Source organism: Felis catus, chromosome C1 (genome assembly GCF_018350175.1).
Source record: "Felis catus isolate Fca126 chromosome C1, F.catus_Fca126_mat1.0, whole genome shotgun sequence".
In the NCBI taxonomy this organism is placed as follows: domain Eukaryota; kingdom Metazoa; phylum Chordata; class Mammalia; order Carnivora; family Felidae; genus Felis; species Felis catus.
This window is the reverse complement of record NC_058375.1, coordinates 10765133-10787824: the sequence shown is the minus strand read 5'-3', so window position 1 is coordinate 10787824 and position 22692 is coordinate 10765133. Positions and strand designations below refer to the sequence as shown.

Genomic DNA, 22692 nt, shown 5'->3' with positions numbered 1-22692 from the left:
CCTGTCCTCCCCCTGCCCCTCCAGCACAATCTGCTCTGGCCTGACCGGGAAGAAAGACATCTGGGGAAACGAAGCTAGTGCGGTAGGGTGTACGGGGTCCTGTACCATGGAGCTAACTAACTTTGTATTGTTTCTGCTGCTTCTTAACTCTCCTACCATCTGCACAGAGTCATGTAGTTGCATCAGAGGGCCTATCAGGTCCAGGAAATAGATTTAGTGTGTTAGATCTTCACGTGGCAGGACATGGGACAACAGGTGGATGCTACAATGAGATCGACTTGGGGCTCTATAAAAAGGGGAGTGAATGCTTAAAACCGATCAAAAAATTGTAGGGGCTGCCTGGAAGGAAGTGAGTTTCCAGTCCCGGAAGGCAGTCAAGAGCAGGAGGAACACACTGCACTGGACGTTCGGAGGCCATTTGTCGTCCTTGCCCCCAATTCTCTACGTTAACTACTTTCCCACAATCTGGAAGGAAGCAACTCCATAGGCCAGGTACCCTACCCACCCACCCCCCACCCCACGATAGTTGCAGCTGATTGGGCCGGAAGAGTCACCTGACCCAGGGTGTGCCCAACTATTGGTTAGGCAGGGGCCAATGAGATTCTCTGTCGCCAGGGCATTGAAGAGACCCAGGCTACAGCAGAGGATTAAGCCGGGGAAGGCCGCTAGGGGGAGCCCTTGGGTGGGAAGAGGAAGGGGGCGGGACGGAGAGGGGGCACTGCCGCAGGCTCCCAGCGTTCATGTCCGGACCCCACGCGGCCAGCCTTGGACTTCTTGAGGTTGCCTGTCGTGTCCTTACAACAAGCCCAGCTTTGACTAGAGTCCCGTGGGGTAGGCACCTCCTCACACCTGAAGCACTGGGGGGCTTCCTGGCGGGACCCGCGGTGGCGGGAGCAGAAGGCTCCCCGAAGGATGCGGAGCTGGGCGAAGGCTCAGCGACCGTCCTGGGAATCTGGCACCCCTGAGGCTGCAAAGAGGAATCAAGCCCCAGGCCTTCCCCAAGGCCGACTCACATTCCCTCTGACTACAGGCTTCACGCACGGCCTGTGCTCCCCATGGACCTCCCATCATCACTGCTCAGCCACAGCGCCCTGACTCCAACCATATGCCACAGACAACCAGGCTAAAGGGTCAGTCATTGCCCACACTCTCAAAGTCCCAACAGGCTCACGAACACACACCCGATCCTTTGGGAAGATGCTTCTGGTACCGCCATCGCCAACCCCGTGCTTAATAAACACCTGCAACGCATTTGAGATGGCTTACGAATAAGGCAGCTGCTTTCCTTATCAAGTACCTGCTGTATACCAGGCTCTGCAGGGTGGCTTCTGCCATTTCCACGGCAGGATGCGGAACCTGAGTCTCAGGAAGCCCTGACAATCTGCTGCCAGGACCTGCCAGGCAGGACCTCACTCTGCTCCTACGGACTTTATCTCCCGCTGATCATTGACCCTAGGTTTGTGCAGTGTGGGCATCTCTCCCGTGAGCCTCGTATCTCTCCAGCACCCATTTTGGTATAAAACTGATACAAATGATGTTTACTGAGCACCTACTATGTGTCAAGGACCATGCTAAACACGGTGCATTAAGTCATCCCGGTGAATCTCCGCAAAACCTCTACCAGGGAGGGACAGCACCCCCAGTTGGTAGTTCCCCCAATTTACACATGAAGAAACTGAAGGACTGAGAAGCTTGCTCAAGGTCCCCACTGTTGAAACCATCTGCACACAGGCGGTCTGGCTTTATGGCCCCAGGCACTTGGTACACGCCCTCCAGTGTCCCCACATTCAGAGCCCCGGGTCCAGGTATTTGTCTTCGTGGGGGGGCTCACCCTCCCCCAAAGGGCAGATACCAAAGGAAATGTGGAGCCAGCACCTACACCCTAAACAATGCCAGGCACAGAGGCAAGCTAACCATCCCTTTTTCTAAATTCTTACCTTCCTGGGCTGCCCACTCCCTGCCTTGCTGTGAGAAGGCAGCATCTGCCTGCGGGGTATGGATTCAGGTCATCTCTAAGGGGAATCAATCCGTGCTTTCCAGGGAGATGGCCAAGCGCCACATGCGGCCTGGAATATCTGACTCCCAATGGGGAGGTTGAGAGAAGCCAGATGCTATCTGGAGTGCCCAAAGCACCAGCTGTTGTCACTGCCCTCAGTGCGCTCAGCAGCATCAGGGATGCAGCAGGAGGCCGGCAATGGGAACATCACATCACGCATTTGTGCAGGCACACTGGGGTGGGTGGGTGTGTGTGCTCGGATCAACCCCACCCCACCCCCATGCTCAGGAAGCCAACAGATGCCCGGGTCCTTGTGAAAGCCCACCTGGGACAGGGGTGACAAAAGAGGTATAAACAGAGGGATGGAAGGGAGAAGCAGGCAGAGTCCTAATTACCTATGACCAGGAGACTGACAAGGAAGCTGAGAGGTGGCAACTCTCTAGCTGGTCCTTAGAGAGAAGGAGGAAAAACAAGAGAAAGAATGACTTCTTAACAGAAGAGAGAACCGAGCTCCTCCACAGAGGTGTACAACAGGGCCTGGCCCAGGGTAGCTGTTCAAGAAAACCTGCAAAATCCTTGAGTGACAGGGTCCACATCTAAGGCTTTCCTTTCAACCCCATGGCACCTAGCGCGGGACACACACACACGTACCTGCTGAAGGAACTCATCTCATGCTCCGCAGGGGTCAGCTCCCGCATTTGCCAGGGATGAACATTCTCCTTGACTTGCCTTTGGCTGACACCCTCCTTTTGGCTTGTGCATTTCACTGGGGGCTCACAACCCCTGCCCCACCTGATTCCAGAGAAGGGTGCACTTCTGGGCTTGGCCAGTCAATGCATTCTAGGCCAGCGGACCAGGTGATTGGTTTAGAGCTGTCACGTCATTAAAGCTAAACCAATGACGATCAGCCCCGGGATTTCCGGAAATACTGGGAGTGAAGGGCTTTCTGCACTGACGGGAAACCTAGAAAGGTAAATGTTGCTTAGACTTGTTAGGGGTCATTTTGCCACCAGAAAGGATAAAGCCCCAACAGACAAAAGGAGAGTTGGGAGATGACATCGTTTGAGCCCCTGGATGCAGCTACCCCTGAAGCCGGGCTTACCTCTGACCATCTCAGTTATGGGGAGCTGTTGCTTTTCCTTTCAGTGAGTCCGTTCCAGTGGTGTTTCTATCATCTGCAACTCAACTAGCCCTGCAACTACATGACTCTCCGGGCAGGTGGTGGGAAAGCAAGAGGAAGTACAAACAATACAATACAAAGTTAGTTTTCTCGGGAAGTTTTTGAGCAGTAAGCAAGGGCCTCTCCGAGCCGCAGATGCCGCTCTGAATGATGGTGAGCACGCCTCCCGGCCTCACAGGGTGCGTGGGAAAGTCGCTGGACCCTCTTGCAGACTCTGTTATCTTTCACGTGTTGTGGTCAAGAGCAGCGGGGAAACCCACAGCCCTGGGAGAGAACCCTCTGTCCGGGACGCCTGCGCAGAGCTCACCCACACCTGAGCCTCGGGCTGGAGTATACAGAGCTGGCCCACGACCCTCCTAGTTTACTAGGGGCCAGCCCAGCCCCGGGAGGCAGCCACGGCGAGCTCTTCGGCAGGGGTGGGGCTCCTGGACAGGAGGGGCGTGCCCGGCCTTTCAAGGGATAAAGTCCCCCCGTCACCGCTCACTTCAGACTCTGCCATGCCACTGCTGAGGATGGGCGCAAGTGACCCCACAAGGTACATGGCAGTGGGGACAGGAGAGTAATGGCTACTGCCAGCCGGACTCCAGCTGGACCTCGGGTTGAATGCTTTTCTCTGCCTCCCGGCTCTGTGGCCTGGAACAAGCTTCTTTACTTCCCTGTGCCTCAGTTATTTCGTCTGCAAAATGGGGTGACTCATGCACCTCACTGATTTGGGCTGTTTGGTGTAGGCGACCCTGCAAAGCAGGAGTCCCCGGATGGGGCTCCCCTGCATGGTTTTTGCCCGCGTGTTCCCAAGGGACGGCACACCTTGCAGGGAGCGTCCCGGGTGGCACGGGAGAGGGGGGAGAAGCATGAGTCCCTCTAAGCACTGCTCAGAACACTGGTTCATCTGCCTGGCGAACCGCGAGTCTCTGAAAAAGGACCCAGTGAACAGGATCAGCGAGTCAGCCCGGGAAGCAGGAAGGCGCAGCTGGCTCGGGGACAGCACGAGGGCGGGGCTCTGGCCTAGAGGTCGGCAGGGCCAGGCCCGATCACCCTGGGAGAGGAGGTCGCACGGGGACACACGGCCTTTTGGGGGAAGTCCCTGATGCCTACTCCAGGAGCCTGGCGTGAAGAGAGGTAAGAGTTGCTGCAGGCCACCTCGAAACACCCCAACGGGCGCCCAAACACACAACCAAAGTCTTCTAACCGGGTCCCGGCCAGCTCAGGTGCCCACTTAACTAGAGCTCTGGCTTACGTCTGAGGACAAAGAAGCAAGGACAAGACTCGGTGATGCACGCAATGGATTCTCACTGTCTTGAACCCAGACAGGGAAAGTTGTGGGGCCAAGTACAACAAGCCGTCCCAGGCGCGCAGGCTCTGAGTTAGCACCGGAAAGTCTGCAGAAGCCCAATGCCAAAAAAGGAGTCGCCCGGGCCCCACTGGCCCTGCGACCAAGGTGGGGAAGCAGAAAGGCATTTTAGGAAATGTTCAACGACACCGAAAACAGAGGAAGAATTTTCGGTGTCTCATCCTCTGAAAATATCCTTGACTTCAGGCCAGCGGGGAGGACTGTGTTTTGAGCAGTTTTGTGTTTTATCTACAATTGTATCCCTGTTACTTAAGGGTTCTGATCCAGGCAGGTGCACCCCAAGTATTCACAGGATAAATGAAGAAAAGAAAAGAACTTCAGGGGCTCTACAGGTTCAATGATTCTTTTTTTTTCTTTTTTAATGTTTATTTTTAAGACAGAGAGAGAGAGTGTGAACGGGAGACAGGCAGAGAGGGAGACACAGAATCCGAAGCAGGCTCCAGGCTCTGAGCTGTCAGCACAGAGCCCAACGCGGGGCTCCAACTCGCGAACCGCGAGATCATGACCCGAGCCAAAGTCGGACGCTCAACCAACTGAGCCACCCAGGCACCGCCCACCCCCCCGCAATGATTCTAGAGACTGAAACACAAACTGTCCACTTGTTTACAGGGTGACCAGATGACACAAAGGACGAGGGCAAGCGTAAAAGCAAATGAACTCTTGAGCTTACAGCTCAGTCGGAGGCTGAGAACGAAATTCAGTGCAGGGGTGTGGGGGGGATGGGGGTTGCCCACAAGGCACAACCCAAGTCACCATCTCCACCCGTCCCATTCCTGCCGATAGCTTTCAGCCGGCTCCAGAAAAGAGGGACGTGTTTACTAACCCCTCAAAAGCCTGACAATTACTGGTGAGGCCGCAGGTGCTCTCCAGGTGTGCCCGACCTGCTGGGTGAGGCTCAGCCAAAGGTGTGTCAATGTCAGCAGGATTAGATTTCTCCTAAGGTCCTTCCAGCTCAAATATTCACGCGCACGTGTCCCCCCCCCCCCCCCCCCCCCCCCCCCGCCTTGGAGCATTTCCTGGAGCCCTGCTCTGTGCTCCAGGTGAACAGAGGGAGACAGAGGTGCAAGTGCCCTATGGCCCCGCCCCGTTGGAGATGACAGTTCAGAGAGCCCAGGGTAACAGTCGAGAAATGCTCATGCAGGACCTGCCACAGCTACCCTGTGCTCCAATGACATACGCCTATGGCAATGCAAGGACAAAGCACAGAGCAGGTGGAATGAACAAGAAAGGCTTTTGCAGAAGGGTCGGGGGCCCGGAACGAGGTGGAAAACTCGGAAGTCAGTGCGGGGTGGAACGGTAACAGAAGCAAGAAGGCGGGGGGTGGGAGTGAGCCAGCTGGCTCGTGGGACAGTGAGGAGGCTCTGAGCTCCTCGACAGGAGTCAAAAGAGAGGCTGTCAGACGTCCGTGGGTCCCAGCCCCAAGTCCAGGCCAGAGCAGGTACTCAACACCTGCCAGGTGGGTGAACCAGGAGCCTTGGCAGATCTGGGGAGAGCTTGAGGGAGGCCATCCTTCTGGTTCAAGTTAAAGGTTCTAGACAGAACCCTTCCCCTCCAGACTGTAAGCCCCAGGACGGTAGAGCTGGCTTGGCTCAGCTTGTCAACACCAGGCACCCAGTCAGAGGAGTATGCATCCAGTGAGTAATTAAGCAAAAAAAAGCGGGCAGATTTGACTTAGTAAAGGTGCTCGGCTACAATCATCCTGACCCTCAGCTGTGGCCCAGAGACGTGAATGAGCTGGGAGAGAACAGCACCGAAAGGCGAGCGAAGGTAGAGGGGTCAGAGGCCAGGCAGGGGACACCTTAGCTGCGGAGAGTGCAAGGGTGGGGTGGGGGGGATCGCTCGTCGGATACAGCAGCAGCAGGTAAGTACGGCTGGCACAGCTAAGTGTTAAGAAGCCACTGGGGGTACAGAGAGGGTGACCGACGGTCCTGTTTCGCCAGGGGACCGAGGGGTGTCCCAGGGCGTGGGACCTCAATGCGGAGACCGGGAGAGTTCTGGCAGTCCAGAATGAGCTGGTCACCTGAGGCACAGGTCTGGCCGCACCGGCACCAAAGAGGGAAAAGATTGCCGGCGGGGCCAACCCCATTTGTCAGGGGCTCGGACACTACAAAGCTGTTGCATAGCGTGGGCTCAGGCAAACCACAGGCGTGGGAGCCGAGCCAGGCTGACGCTATGACTCTCGTTTCCTGGAACGGGGAAACTGAGGCTCGGACGCGAGTGACCACGGTGGGCAAGTCACGGGGCCAGTGTGACGTTCTGGCCTCCAGCTTCCTCGCTTTCCCTGCACGTCGGGAAGACATGAAATACACAAGCGCTGTCTGTCGAGCACGGCCGTGCGCTGTGCCGCTTTCCTCTGGGCCAATGGACGTGAAGGGGGGGGCGTGCACCAGAGCCCTCGTCCCCAAGAGGGGCTCTAGGGGCCCCAGGGAAACGGGCCCATCTGGCCCTCTGCTCTTCCGAGATTCTGACCCAGGGTGAACGGCAGCCACCACCTGGGACGTGGGGAGACGGGGTGGGGATTGGGGTGCTGTTGGCTGCTGTCCTGCTGGCCTCACCTATGACATCCCCGTCATGGCCACCCTTCGGGTAAGGCCAGGATCCCCAAAGGCCCTTGTGAAAGGCAATACATCATCTAGCCACACAGCCTGTAGCCCCCAGGTGTGGAAGGGTCTCAACGGCTCTGGACAGACGGGGAGAGAACAGGCCGGAGAACAGGGGAGGTGGAAGGGGCAGGGAGAGGGAGGAGACGGGAGAGGGGATTTGGCGGATTCAAGCAGAAGGAGCTTCCCAGAGCAGTGCTGCTCAGTGATTGGTCCCATGCCGTATCTGCATCAGCATCACCGCAGGGGGATTATTAAGACCCAGATTGCTGGGCCCACCCGGTTTCTGATTCTGCAGGTCTGAGGGGGGGGGCGGAGACTCGCACCTGTAACAGGTTCTCGGGTGAGGCTGATGTTGCTGGTCTTGGCACCCCATCTTGGGAACCACCGGCCTGGAGCATGTGGTTATGAGGGATGGGGGGAGGCGGAAGAAGCACAGGGGTGCTGATGGGTCACCGGGGGCTGGGAAGAGCCACGCCAAGTAAAGGTGAAGGTGTTGGGAGGCCTTGGTCCTCACGCTTCGGAGAGGGTCAGGATCACCAGGCAGAGGAGGGAACTTGTTGGAAATGCAGATCTGTGGGCTCCTCCCTGGATATTTTTGACTGTCCACGTCTGCGAGGGGGCCCAGGAACTTAGGCTCTGAGTGATTCTGATGCAGGCAGTCTGGGCCACAGGGAGAGGCGTGGGAGCATCAGAGCGGCACCGTGGAAAAATACATTTCTCAGGCTTTGCGAGCTTCGATGAGCCCCAGAAACATCTGTAGTCCCATGCCCTGACTCGGGGCCACCCAATACAGTAGGCACTAGCCGCACGGAGCCTTTTGCAATTAAATAAAAAGTGGGGACACCGGGGGGGCTCAGTTGGTTAAGCGCCTGACTCTTGATTTCGGCTCAGGTCATGATCTCGTGGTTCATGAGATCGAGCCTCACATCGGGCTCTGCACTGACAGTGCGGAGCCTGCTTGGGATTCTGTCCCCAGCCCCCCTTAAAAAAAATATTTGAAAAAAATTGAAATTCAGTTCACCGGTCACCCTAGCTACATTTTAAACCCAGTGGCTACCATATGGGACTGTACAGATCTAGAACATTTCCACCTTTGCAGAAAGTTCTGTCAGAGAGCTCTGGCCTGGAGCGATCACAACGTGTCTGCCTCTCTTTCCCTTTCTATAAAAAGGGGTTTCTCTACCATCTTTCTCAGGGTGTAAGAGAGAGGGGAGGCTCCGCCGAGAGCGACGTTTCTACCCCACACTTAAAGAGCCCGTGCACCTGCTGGTGGGAGGAGGTGGTCCAGTTTGGCCTCCATGTCTGCCCCAGAACCCAAGAGGATGGTTCTTTTTCCTTCTGGTTGGCTGCTAGACTCCCCACCGTGATGAGTAGCCCTTAGTAGTTAGAGCTTAGGCATCACGAGTATGCTAAGGAAAACCAACTAACAGAAGCCCAAGCAACTCCCCTTCAAGAAAAGTGATACCAAACAAAACCAACCCAACAAAAAAGGTATATGCTTAACCCATCACAGCGGCAGAGGCATTAACAACAGACTGGATTTAATCCCAGAGAAAAGGCAACTGAATTTACTTCTTTCCTAGAGCTTCCCAGCACACATATGAGGTGGTCGAGTTTGCAAGGAAGGAGTGGAAAGAACACTAGAGATAAAGTACCGGGGCCAGGGGATCTCCACATGCGGTTCCAGGACAGGCAGTGCAGGGACAAGGATGGACAGTCCGTTGAGAGTGCAGGGTTCTCCAGTTACCGTATGAAGTGCTTACAGGAGGCAAACGCACAGACGGGAAGCAGAACGGTGGGTTACCAGGGGCTGGAGCGGCGGGTGGGGACTTATTCCTCAGTGGGTACACAGTTTGGGATGATGAAAAAGTGCCAGAGGGGCACCTGGCTGGCTCAGTGGGTTGAACGTCTGACTTCAGCTCAGGTCAAGATCTCGTGGATGGTGAGTTTGAGCCCCGACTGGGCTCGGTCCCAAGTCTAAAGGATCTGGATGAACCGAGGTTCTTTAGGCCGAGCGTGCGGTCCCCCTCTGCCCGCTCAGCGCCCTGCCCTGTGCCTGGCCCCCTCCCCCCGCCCCGAGGTACTCAAGGAAGAAGGAACAGCAGCTGAGCGGAAGGCACAGGCGTGCTGGTGACGGTGTGGGGAGCGGGGTGGGGAGATCTGAGCAAAGAGAGTCTTACTCTGGTTGCTTTCTCACCGCTGGCCGATCCTGGGAGCGCACGAGACAGACTAGCACGTGCCTCTTTCTAACAGATTCGGAGAAGGTCAGGTGGGGGCGGGAGGGGCGCGTGGGCTAGGAAGGGAAAGAGGGAGAGTTGGCTAGGGTGTCTATGTGCCTCTTGTCCACTTGGGGACACCTGTGGGAGGGAGCAGGGTGCGGCCAAGGACGATGTCGGGATGCAGGGGGTAAACCAGAGTGCTCGGCCTGCTAATATTCTCACTCTAAAATTAACCCAATCCCAGAAACGCAAAGGGCAGAGAGGTTCTCAAAGTCTGGCCCGTGGAACCCTCGTATCAGAATCACCCAGGGCACTCCATAAACACACAGATTCCCAGGCCCCCTCTCCAGCACTTCAGGCAGAATAGAGGCGGAGCCTACCTCGGACCCCTGTGATCCTCAGGCTGAAACCCCCTTTAAGGAAGGAGGTCAAGAGGGTAAGTTCCCAGCTTTGCCAAGGTATCACGTGTAGTTGGGGGTCTTGATATTTGGCCCCGGGAATCCACATGGCACCGTGCAGTGTGGTCCCTTCCTCACTCTGGGCCTCGGTTTCCTCACTTCGTAGAGAGTGACGGACTCTATCCCTGCTGCTGTTTCCCTCTGGGGACTCTGCCTGGGTTGGACCTCCTGTCACGGGTCAGCTGGCTGCTCTGGACTCTCGCCGGGGCAGGGGAGCAGGGTCGTCTCCTGGAGCCAGCTGAGTGGCCCTGGGCCCCAGAGGCCCTCGCTTCCAAATGCCTCTGGCTGACTGGAAGCCAGCGTCAAAGATGTCAGGGAGGGCATCCCATGACACCCAGCCCGTGACACCCAGCCGCACAGCCTCTGCCTGGTGCCCTGGCGGCCCTCAAGGAATCGTCAGCTGGTGAAGGAAAAACGGCAGTGAGAAGCAATGGTCCTGGGGCAGAGAGTGTGACGTCCTCAAACAGCCACTTCCTACAATCTGTTTATCTGCTTTGAAGCCTCAACTGGGTCACCTTTTTAATTTTTTAAAATGTTTTATTTATTGGGGGGGGGGGGCAGAGAGAGAGAGGGAGACAGAATCCGAAGCAGGCTCCAGGCTCCGAGCCGTCAGCACAGAGCCCGACGCGGGGCTCAAACTCACAGACCGTGAGATCACGACCCAAGCCGAAGTCGGATGCTTAACCGACTGAGTCACCCAGGAGCCCCAGCTGTGTCACCTTTAGGATGGGGAGGAATGCCAGGCTGCCTTACGGGGGTAGGACAAGACCAACAGGAGTGCAGCTAACAAAGTGCTCGGCTCCTGGGTGGCCCTGAACAAACACTTCTTCGCCATTCAAGGGACCTTCCCCAAACCGGAAATACACATTCTTCCCTGCCTGGGCACAGGGGGACTTCAAAGTTACCAGGGCACCGGTGAGGCAGAGCCGTGCAGTCCGGGAAGGAACTGGCACCTGTTGTTTTCACCTCTCTCCAGGCCCCCAGGGAGAACTTTCTGAAGCTTCTGTACGATTAAAAGGTACCGAACGCACTCAACACCTGTGATAAAGTCACAGCCCAAACTAGTTGGGAGCCTGAGCCAGCCTCCGAGTCCGGGCGGCAACAACAGATGAGGCTGCTGGCACCTGCAGGCAGGCTCCCAGGTGGTGGGTGTTCCCCGCAGTGGTCCCCAAAGCCCAGCGCACAGATGGAGGGAGCACTGGGACGGTCGCCGTCACTGAACCCACCAGCTCCCCTCTTCCTTAGCCCGGGCGTAGCGTCCCCTCAGCTCAGAGCTCAGGACTCACCCACCTGTCGCACCTCTCTGGCCGTTAATTTCTTCCAAATCCGGGTCTGCTCTAGCACCTCTGGGGCCACTGGCACTGGCCAAGGGCTCAGAGGAATGGCCACGACCCAGGTCCTCCACCTGGCTTCTCTTGAGGGCATCCCAACAGCAGACAAGAGAAAGCACGAAGTCCCCACCTTCAGGGTGGCTGCCCCAAGGGGCACGGAAGGGGTGGTCCTTTAGAACAGGAGTCATTCCTGACTTTTCCCCTCCCGGACAGGCACTCATCGGACGCACGCAACATGAAGTGCATCTACGGAGAGTGAATTCATAAAAAATAACTCCACACACAGGCACGCACACGCACACATACCTTGTAAACACAGCCTGCCAACCTCTCTGGAGTGTTTACAGCCCTTAGTGACCCACAGCAAACACAGCATCCCCACGGCGGCTGCTTTGGACAGCTTTAATGATATGTTGGCTGTGCTTATCTGCCCGGGCTAAAATCCGGGTAAACACCTATGTATCTGATTTGCTACTTTTGTCAACTGGCCACCGGATGGGTGGGAGGGGCTGGGGTCCAGGCTCATGTTTGCCGTCTTCCTTGAACCATGCACTCTGTGACTCTTGAAATGGCTTAAGGGGGTTAAACTCATCTTTCAGAATGGCTAGAGGGTCCTGGTATATCCTCCAGTAAACTCGATTGGAATGTTACAAGGAACGCAAAGCAGGCATAATGACTATTATGGAAATTTGAAGGCCAAATGAGCCAGCCACCAGTCCTCTGGAATCACCCGATCTCATCAAATCCCAGTATCTCACGCTTCAAAACGTTTAAGAAGTTTACACACACATACACACTCAATCGATTTGTTTGGACTCTGGATAAACGGGAAACCTCCTCCCTCCTGTGGCATCCGGCTCCGTGAGTGTATGAAGGATGCCAACCACACAGATTCCTGTCCGACAATTCCGAAGTGGGTGGTATGATCCCATTTAATAGATGGGTAAACTGAGGCTTGGGATCTTAAATCATTTGCTTGGGGACACATAGCTAGTAGTAAGCAGAAGCGAGTAACCAGGGTGGGTTTGACTCCAAAGCTGGTGCCCTGTCCTCAAGTGTCCTGGCAGAAGCAAAGCGCAATCCTTCTCGCTGAGCGGTCACCCGGGGTGAGGGTGCTGGCCCGCAGGGGATCTCCCCGGGGAAACCAATGGGAATGGTGTTCAAGAGCAGTGACTTTCACCCCCGAGCCTCGGCAGTCTCTGTCCCGCTCAGGTCGCCAAGGATGTCCACACTAAACCCTGTGGTCCTGGTGGCTGGCTTTCTAAGAGAATCCCCGGTTCCAAGGTGGAGATTGAAATCTCACCCCTAACCCAGCAGAGACCCTTTACAGAAGGGATAACACAAGACCAATCTATTGCTGAAATTGCTAAAGGCACAAAGATAAGCAAATGCTTGAGTTGCTTAAAACAAGGAAAGTCAAGGAGAGGACAACCCCCGCCCCCTCTTTTTAAAGATAAAAATTTAAAGAGAAAACGGACCTGAAACCTCATGTGGCTCTGCGTCTTAAACATCAACACAAGGTCTTTCCACACCGCTTTGAGGTCCTCAGCCTGGGACCCCACCGTCAAATCCTGGCTGTGACACCTACCAGCTGTGTGATCTCGGGCAAATTACTAAACTTTCCTGAGCACCAGTCTCCTCACCTGTGGACCGGGATGGGCGATTGCACCTCCCGGCTGGGGTCCCTGGAGGACTGATTAAGACAGAGCACCCCATTGGGTGAGTATCATCACCGGCCCCCAGGAGGGTACAGGACAGCAGTGAGAGCCAGTACCCAGATCCACAAGGGCCTGGTGCCCTCGGCCAGGGGGTGCTTTATGTGAGGGGGAGGGGCAAGAGGCGATAAGAACGCAAATGACTAATGAAAAAGGTAGAGGCTGGATGAGGAGCCATTAGGTCCTGCGGCTTTTGAAAGCTGGGGTTCAGAGAAACGCTTAAGGAGGCAACGGCCTCTGAACTGGGCCTCGAGGTCTGGCTGGCTTCAGATGCGGACAGATACGCTGTCCAGTCTCCAAATTTACTAACTTACCAACAACTCTGAAACAATGGCTTGGCGGTGCCTTTAGCCGAAGGGCGAACACCCTCTCGCCTTAGGGACCCAGCTCACTCCCTTCTCTGACCCCGCTGCCCAGATGCTACCCAGCACCCGCTCCCATCATGCTAACCCCTCACCTGGCTTTACTTTTCTGCACAGCACTGGCCATCTCCTGACACATCTTGTGCTCCCGTGCCTGCTGGAAATCTCCTCCCACGATAGAAGCTCCATGGAAACGGGCTGCGGCTGTCCCCTTTGCTACTGTATCCCTGGCAGCTACGACAGTGGCCGCGGTAGTTGCTCAAGAAATGTGACTGAATGGATGCATGGCCAAAGATGGAAAGAATTCACACCGCAGCCTAAGAAGCTTCAGGGAGCACCTGCTTTACTCTGCGGGGGGTCTGGGTGACCTCCCCTCACATGGAGTTAGTCCCACGGTGCCAAACAGGGAAACTGAGTTACCGAGTTTCTCAAGGTCACACAGATCTGAGGCAGAACCAGGTGCGGACTGAGTGCGTGTCTCATCTCTGCCTCTCCTGCTCTGGTCCTGAGCCTGAAAACGGTCACCTCCCCTAGAACTGGCCCCACTCTGGAGGCCAGGGCTGTCACCGGCACAGAGCCTGTCCCCCTCCTGATCTCAGGGCACCCTCCGTGAGCAATGTCAAGGTGTCCAGGCTTCCAGCCTGCCAAGCCAGCATCCCCTCTCCCTTACCCCTCCCCCACACCTCTGAACGTGCCAATTCCCAGACTCTGTCATCCAACAGGGCAACTACGTGCAGCTGGAGACCGATGGGCAGAGATCCTGGGACTAGTCACCTCACAGCCTGGCTAAAATGTTTGTTTCAACAGTAATTTCAGCTTGCGGTTCCAAGCCAGAAGAGCTCTCATTTGCTTCCCAGAGGAAAAACCCCTAATAGCAGCCAATGTCTCAAACCATTCGTGGATTCTCAAACATCCACGTCCATGGCAGGCCAGCCTCAATGCCCAGCCGGCACGGAAGTTCTCAGAAACTGCACATGACCTTTAAGAACCGGGCCCCGGAAGAGGGTGAAGGGTGGGTGGTGGAGTGGAGAGAACTCAAAACTTTCTGGTGTAGCCGCCGGCTTGATCCTGTTTCGCGCCAGGGATGCCATCTATAAATCAGAAGATTTCCACTGCTCTCTGCCCTAAAGGGACACCACGAGGGCCATTGGAACAACCTCCCCCCCCCCCCAAGGCCTTGGAGACCCGGCGTTTCTCAGCTACACCGTATCATTAGGATATTGTTATTATGAATACACAAACGGAGTCTTTGTAGACACAAAGTAAACAGACCTGTCTCCACCCAGCCATCTCCTACACTTTTACATAATAACAACCCCCCCCCCCTCCCCGCAGCACAACAGTCAGCCTTGGATCCCCGAGGTATTTCACACACAAGACAAACCTCATCTTGGCACAGTTCAGGAGGGTGGAGATGGAACCTACAGCATCACATCCTAATGGGAAACCGAGTCAACGGGGGCACTGACAGGTGCCCCACAAGGGAAGCTGACAACCAGCCTTTACTATGCGTCAACTAGGAACGAGGCAAGGTGCTTTGCAGACACCAGCTTTCGGGTCATCAGAATGTTAGTTGACCCTTGTATCATCCGCCACTTTTCAAATGGGTAAACGGAGCCTCAAAAAGATAAACAAGTTGCCCGAGCTCTATCTGCTTGTATTTCGCATCTGTGCTCTGTTTTATAGCAAGCTATCTTTTCTCTAACTGCTCTGTGCAACTGGGGAGGAGGTGGGACTGTCTCCAACAGGCCCAGCCCCGAGGCCAAGGGTTCAGGGATTCAAGCTACCTCCAGGGCTCAGTGTCTCTTTTCTAGACCCTTGGTGAGCCAAGACTTCAGGGGCTCCAGGACACCAGTGGCAGCTCAGCAGGTCAGTGGTCCCAGCTCCTGTGGCTACAACTGTGATACTCAGGACTCTGTCTCCCTGGGAGACCAGCACAGGCAGCCTGGAATTAAGGGGGCCTTGCTGCTGGCTTTTTCTCATAGGAAAGAAATAATTATTAGGTAAATAAGCCTGGTGTTTCCCAGCTGGTTAAGCTTGCTGTCTGGGAGAGGCATTCTACTGTCAACTGACAGAAAATCTGAAATCATGGCACCTTGGGCAAGTTGCGTTTTCTGTCCTTATCTTCATGGAGATAACACAGCCTGGCTCCCAGAGTTGTGATAAAATTTTAAGGAGACACTGCATGCAAATTACTGGAACACAACAGGTATTCAAGAAACAATGAATAATCATGTTGTACTCCCTCCACCCCCATTTTTTCCTGGAAAAAGTATTCAAACTTCAAACTGATGGTGACAGACACTTCTTGGAAGCCCTTCATCTTCCATCTAAATTTCTTCCTCCTCTAGAGTCAAGGGGATCCAGGGATTCGGTGGGACCCCCCCCCCCCCCCCCCCCCCCCCCCCGCCCAGACATAACTTGCCGGGACGGGGTGGCGGGCAGCTGAGACAGGAGCATAATGAACCGGGCTGCACCTACTCCGAACATTTTAACACTAAAACGCGGTTCTCAGCTGGGGTCAGATTAGCCCATGATACGCATTTAATTTGTGTCTGCACCGCCTCGATCTCTTTCCGCATCAGTCCTTCAAACGTAAGAGAAATCTCTACCCTCCCGGCAAATGCAATTCATCACTTTCCTCTCCGAGGGGCAGCAGGAGAGCAGGGCTCTCCTGGCCCTTTACGGGGCTGCCAGGTGGGTTTACAGGTGCGGCCGGAGAGGGGCTGCCCCAACTTCGTGCGGGGCTGGCCCCTTTCCCACGCTTCCCACGAAAGTCGCGGGGCCCGCCCAGAGCAAGGTCTCCCTCCAGGCGCCGCGGGATCTCGCCGACTCCGGCAGGCGTGGCCTTGACCTCCCTCTGCAGCTCGCTCGGGGGCTCGGCCGGAGAGCTGCGACCCCCGAAACCCCCGCCCCCGCGCCGCAGAACTAACTCCGCGTCCCGCGCGTCTCCCCGGGCGCCCCTCCCCGCGCTGGGGGCGCGGCGCGCGGCGAGAACTTTGCCACCCGCGCGCGGCGCTCCCGGCCCGGAGCGCCCCCGCGCGCCCGGCTTCGGCGGCTCCCCGGGCCTGCGGCCGCGCCGCCCTCCCCGCCCCGCCCCGCTCCGCGCGCACCTACCCGGCTGGCTGCAGTCGCCATCCGCTCGAACCGAGGGCGCCCCGGCGCGGGGCCGGTCGGCCGGCCGCGCAGCGTCCGCACCCGCCTCGCAAGCTGCGGGCCCCGGGGGGCGCGGCGGCCCGGCCCCCGCCCCGCAGGAAGGCGCCGGCTCGCCCTGCGCCGCCAGCTGGCGGACGCGCTCCCAGGTGCCCGAGTCGGCCGCCCGCATGCCGCGTGCCCGGGGAGGGGGGCGCTGCCGCGGCGGCGCGGGGGGCTCCGACGGCGGGCGCCGGGCTCACAGCCTCCGAGGCCGCCGCCGCATCGGGGCGCAGCCAAGCGCCGTCCCCGCCGGCCGCCGGCCGCCCGCGCGCGCCGCACCCGGGCTCTCCGTCCGGCCGACGCCGGGCAGTCCGCGGCCGCCGCACGCGAGGAATTCGGCCGCCCGCCTCTCACGTGGGAACGGCCCTCACTCCCGCGGCTCCGCCTCCCGCTCCTTCCGGGCTGGCGAGGCCGCTCGCCCCGCCCCGCCCCCGGCCCCGCCCCCGGCCCCGCCTCCGGCCCCTCGGCGGCGCCGGGACTCGCCCCACGGCCTCGGCGAGCGCTTCGTGGCCCGGTTCCGGGGACGCTCGGCGCATCCCCCAACATGGTCATTTCTGGAGAGACTGCGGGTCAGAACGACAGCCAGTGGCGCACGGGTCGGAGGGGGACAGGCCTGAACCAAGATCTCTGAAAGCCCAGAGTGCGGGCATCTGGGGGACGGCTGCCTGGTACGCCGGTTTGCCGATGTCTCCACTCTTCCGACACCCTTGTGACAGCCTTGCTGAGGAGCTGAAGTCCCAATAGCCGACCAGGAGAGGGCAGCACGAGTGGACAGGGAAAGGGGTGGTGGCCCTGGGACATTTCCTGCACTCACCTGTACTGTGTGACCGACCAGGCGTGGGGGGGGGCGGGTATGTCTGCATCTCACTTCCCTGAGCTTCAGTTTCCCCATCTCTCAAATGAGGCATCGCAATTCTCACCCTGTCCACCATGCCAGATGCTTCTGAATGCCCCTCTGCCAGAGCCAGGAGGCAGGTGAGGTGATTCCCAGGGAAGGCCAGGGCCTGGACCCCGGGAGTGGGGGGGGGGGGAGGGTTGCAGTTACTCAGCCAGCCAAGCCCCTAGGAGGTGGCACCTTGGGTCTGCAAACCTAAACCTGACTGCTGGAGTGGGTGCACCAGTGGCTGGCAGTGCTTGCTGTAAAATGAGTTTGCAGCTCCCAGCCCCCTTTGATCTGGGGATTATGATGCTCTTTAGAAGGACTAATTATCTCCCCGCAGCCCCAGGAAGCAGGTCCAGTCTCCCCCCCTATTGTACACATGGGGAACCGAGGCAACATAGCAAGAACAAGGCAAGAACTCACACACTCTCAGTGATGTCCCCGGCCTCCCCTTCCAGGCAGCATGCACCAGGCCTGGCTCTCTAACCTGTGGCTCCCATGGGCCCAGGCCTGAGCTCTGGGAATTTCTAGGTCACTGGCATATGCCTCTCCAACAAGCTGTGGGAAACAAACTATTTCCCGACCCCCACCCCCGCCCCCAAGTCTCTAAAACTGTTCATGGGTCACTTTCCTGTCTGTGGGCGAGGAACCCTGCCCCGGAGCAAGCACTGTGATCTGGCCACCACCCATCGTGGCTTTCCCAGCTTCCACACCCGACGTCTTCCTCCCTCCTCCCATGATGTGGAAACTGGCCTGCCTCAGACCCCTGTCTGGAACCCCGGCTTCCCACTGGAAAGCTGACCAGTAACATCAAATGCTGGTGATACCCCCAGCCAGGGGAGAAAACTACCCTCAACACCCACACCACTCTAAGGGGAGGAAACTGACCACCACTGGTCACACCAGTGACCAGTGTAGTCTTTTGACTTAGACACGTGTTGCATATTAAGCCCATAGGAAGGATATTTACTTCCACAGAGAAACATTCTCCTTCCCGTATTTCTTGAAGTACATGGAACTCTGCGTCTGTCTTCCCACTTTTGATGGAAACATGCAATTTCCTCTTAATTCCACGACAAGAAAACAGCAGCACAAGCCTAAATACGGAGCACTTGCCACTTGGATTTAGTGTCAGGGAGACTTTAGGGAGCGGTGGGGACTGTGGCAAACAGGAAGCCACCAGCCTCCCTGGAGAGGAGGCCGTAGATTGCTGTCATGCAGAAATGTGGCTCTGGTGTCACCAGGGGTGCTGTTGTGTTTTTTAAAAGAACTATTAGAAATATGAATTTTTTATGTGTAACCTAAGTTCAAAATGTGGACAACTCTTTAAAACTTACAAAGAAGAAAGAGGAGAAGAAGAAGAGGATGGAGAAAGAACAACAAAGTAAACATGTCTAGAAGTTTCTATGTAGCCCACTGGCTACACGTGCTCATTTCACTGCTACCGTTATGCCCCCCCCCCGTGACCTCTCAGAAGTCTGCACATGCTTTCTACTTACATTTCAATAACCCAAGCCACTTCTCAAGCCCACAGCCCTGGGGGATTTCCGCGGCTCTCCCTTACTCAGCACAGTTTGGCCTGGCTGTGTGTGTGAGTGCGTGTGTGTGCTTGTGTCTGTGTGTCTGTGTTCCCCACTTTCAGGGTCAGGACTTCAGATGGCAGTCGCACCCACCTTCCCTCACTTTCTGGGGGTCCTCCGACGGCCCAGGCCTCCCCCAGGCAGCGTCAGCCTCTCTGTCTCCCCACTCGCAACTCTGCTAGCAAGGCAAACCTCTGGCACCAGTGACGGCCTGCAGCCTTCCAGAAAACCATCTGCCTCGGGTGGGAGGTGTTTCTTCCTTGAGGTATGTTTCTCATTATGAGGACACCCTGGACCCAGGGGGACGTTTCTGCTCAGTTCTGCAACAGGAGGTCCAAGAACCAAGTGACAACCCATTGTCTGCCCTGGGCACTTGGGCAGGCCCTCCAGGAATGATAACTCCAGGGCGGTTTTTATTGGAAACTCCAAGACGGAGCCAGCTTCTGAGTGTGCGACCTCAGAAGGGCCCTGCTCTTGGGTGAATGCTCTGCTGTCATCGCCTTGAAATCCTTAATTAGTTTTGAACTAGGAGCCTCGCACGTTCATCTTGCACTGGGATCTGCAAATTACCTAGCTGGTTCTCCTCCCAGAAGATCTTCCCAGCCTCTCTGGGGGATGCTGGGAATGGATGTTGGAGGCAGCTGAGCCCGGGGTTTGGCTCATTCCGTCCTCCAGGGTACGTTGTGTCGGGCCTCTGCGAGGCAGCAGGAAGGGAGGATCTGGGGGTGGGGAAAGGCAGCAGGAACTTCCCCATCCATTCCTCCAGAAAACTAATTAAGGAGCAATGGCATAGTGGGAAATCGGGTGGGGGGATGGGCAGTCAGCCAGAGGGGGGTGGAGGATGCTCTGGTTCTGAGCTCTGAGGCCAGCCAGTGTCCCCATGACCCTGATCTCAGGATGTCAACGGGGTGCCGCCGAAGAAAACACAAAAGGAGGCCGGGGCAGGGATGCTAGGGATCAGCACGGTTCCCATTCAAAGTATCCCTTGGCTTCCAGGGAAACTGCCCTTAGATCACAGGAAAAGATGACAAGATACATTTGATTTAAGGAAGGAAGACCAGAAACGTTGTATTAAAAGGCCTCGCTATATTTGATACATGCTTGAAGTTGAGTATCTGAATCCACTGGAATTTTTCAGGTATTTTTTTTTCTTGGCGATGTTTTTAGTATTTGTAGAGGAGATTTTACTAAGATCTTCCAGCCAACATTACTGTGCTCTCTCCAAACACCTGCAACGAAGACAAAGTGGCAATTCTGGATTCCCAGGAATCCGCACAGGTTTATCTGTAACCCTCGGAATGCTGCCAGGGAGTCTGGAGCCCTCAGCAGGGATATTAGGTCCCCGCTAGCTTGCGTGGCACTGTGGGAAAGGCTCCTTCTGTCTCAGCCCCTCACTGGCAAAAGCGGGATGAAGAGCTGGGTTAGTGGATGTAAAAGGGCTTTGCCAGTTCTGCCCTCTACAGTTGAGCCGGTCTTTTCTGTCCTTTCTATGATGGCTGTGTGGATGTCACTAGGAGTGACAAGCAAGTGCATTAGTTGTCTGTTGCTGTATAACACATCACCCCCAAACTTTGCAGCTTCAAACCACCAGTATTGGGGCGCCCGGGGGGCTCGGTCGGTTGAGCACCCGACTTCGGCTCACGTCATGATCTCGCGGTTCATGGGTTCGAGCCCCGCGTCGGGCTCTGTGCTGACAGCTCACAGACTGGAGCCCGCTTTGGATTCTGTGTCCCCCTGTCTCTCTGCCCCTCCCCCTGCTCACATTCTGTCTCTCTCTTTCAAAAATAAATAAACATTAAAAAAAAACAAACCACGCCGGTATTTATTATCTCTCTGCTTCTGCAGGTCAGGAATCCAGGCGTGGCTGAGCTGGGGGCCTGTGGCTCAAGGCTTCTCATAGGGTGGCAGCCGCGGTAGCCTTTGGGGCTGCGGTCACTTCAAGGCTCTACCTGGGTGGGATCTACTTCCAAGCTCATTCTTGTGGCTCTTGCAAGAGTCAGCTCCTTAGGGGCTGCCGGACTGCAAGCCTCAGCTCCCCGTTGGCTCTTGGCCACTGGCCGCCCTCCACGCCTCACAGAGCCACACACAGAATTGCAGCTTGCTCCTGTCACGGGGCTCTGAGAAAGGGCAAGAGACAGTGTGCCCCAGATGGACGCCACGGCCTCCTTGTAACCTCACGTTGGACAGGACATCCATCACCTTTTCCGTGTTCATTAGGAGTGAGTCACTAGGTCCTGCCCTCGTTTCGTGGGAGGGGTTATAGGAAGGCATGACTACCAGGAGGCGGGGGTCACTGGGGGCCACACTGGAGGCTCCCCACCCCGGGAGGCTGGGCGCCCGGGCGCCCAGGCCTCGAATCCTAGCTCTGACACACACAGGTACATGATGAGGGACAAACGATTTGCCTCTGGAAACCTCAGGTGCTTCATCTTTAAAATGGGGAGGACCGTGGCTACCACCTCAGAGGTTGTGGGTGGGGGGTTTCACTGATAAAATGCACATATGGAGCTGTAAATGGTGCCGGGCACAGGGTAAGCCCTTGAAAAGCGGGCCGGAGGGACATGGCTGGAGGAGGCTGGAGGGACACGCCCACTGCTACTAAGTCAGACAGGTGCTACCTGCTATCTCCATGGAGCTCTGCAGCCTGGTGACTCGGGAGGCCTTTGGCAGGCCCTGGGATGCCTTTGTGACCAGGGCCACCAGCAGGGATGGTGCTGGTCTTCCCTGGCCATCCCAGTAGGACTCGGGGGCCCAGGTGCTGCAGGAGGATTAGACTGGGATTTTCCTCCAAACCTATTTAGACCTTTGCCCTACGGGGATAGAGGATTTACCCAAGATCCATCTTGCCATCTGTCCTGGCGAGGTCCTCCTGGCTGGACACTTTTGTGCGCCTGTCATGGGCTCACTGGTACCCTTTGACGATGTTCCCGGGGCCCCAAATGACCTGGCAGAGATCCTGATCCCCTCTGAGGGCTTGCAAAGGGCCCGCCCTGGGGGCGAAGGCTTAGCTCAGTCCTCGGGCAGAGCCAGGCATTGAAGTATTTTCACAGAGTGCAGCTGGCCTCCATGCCCTCCCTGCCTGTCAGACTGTCTTGGGTCCCGAGTGAGATTCTCAGCTGCAACAAAAGGAAAAAGTTCTTTTCCAGAGGCCACATCTTCATCTCCTCTAAGCCCCTTTTAGGGGAGGGTTTTTTTAATTTTATTTATTTTATTTTTTTTTATTTTTTTGTCAAAGAGGGAGGTTTCTGCAGGAAGTTAAAATGTTGCAGCTTATTCAGAATAAAAACAATAACACCAAAACACCATGACTTATAATAATACTGGCATACATTTGCATAGTACTTACTATATGTGTTCTAAGTATTTCACACATTCATTTAACCCTCCCAACAACCCTGAGAGATACAAGTATACCATACACTATTAATATCATCTCCATTTGCAGATGAGAAAACAGACACAGAGGAGGCAAGTCACTTACATAAGGGCACACAGGCAGCGAGTAGGGCAAAGCAGAGTTGAAGCTTATGTAGTCTGGCTGCAGACTCCATGCGGATGATCACGATGCTCCTTTGGCAACACGTGTTATTGGTTGAGTGCTCACTCCGCCACAGGGACCGCTCCTTCTAGCTCCTTCAGCCCTGCAAATCACTCTATCCCCATGTCCCAGATGAGGAAACCGAGGTTTATGGAGACAAAGGGACTTATCCAAGGTGATGTGACTGGTAATGCGGGGTTGGGAGTCTAACCCTCAGAAGGGAGGGGTGTTATCTGGGGGAAATGCCCCCCACTTCAGGGTTACAGGAAATGCCTGCCTGTGGG

The 22692-nt window shown here is 56.3% G+C and overlaps 1 protein-coding gene across 6 annotated transcripts in view; it reads right to left on the bottom strand.

Annotated features, from left to right (window-relative positions):
- KAZN (kazrin, periplakin interacting protein) overlaps positions 1-22692 on the bottom strand; it is a 1126623-nt gene that overhangs the window by 149265 nt on the left and 954666 nt on the right. Inside the window, exon 1 of one of the 6 annotated variants that reach the window (XM_023260042.2) lies at positions 16333-16766. The exons of 3 other annotated variants lie outside the window; for them this stretch is intronic. In XM_023260042.2, coding sequence (XP_023115810.1) covers positions 16333-16540 — 208 coding nt within the window. In that variant the 5' untranslated portion in view covers positions 16541-16766. Of the gene's footprint in view, positions 1-11097; positions 11481-16332; positions 16767-22692 lie in introns of those variants that run through there. 2 more of the 6 variants (XM_023260043.2, XM_023260041.2) reach the window with 2 other exon arrangements.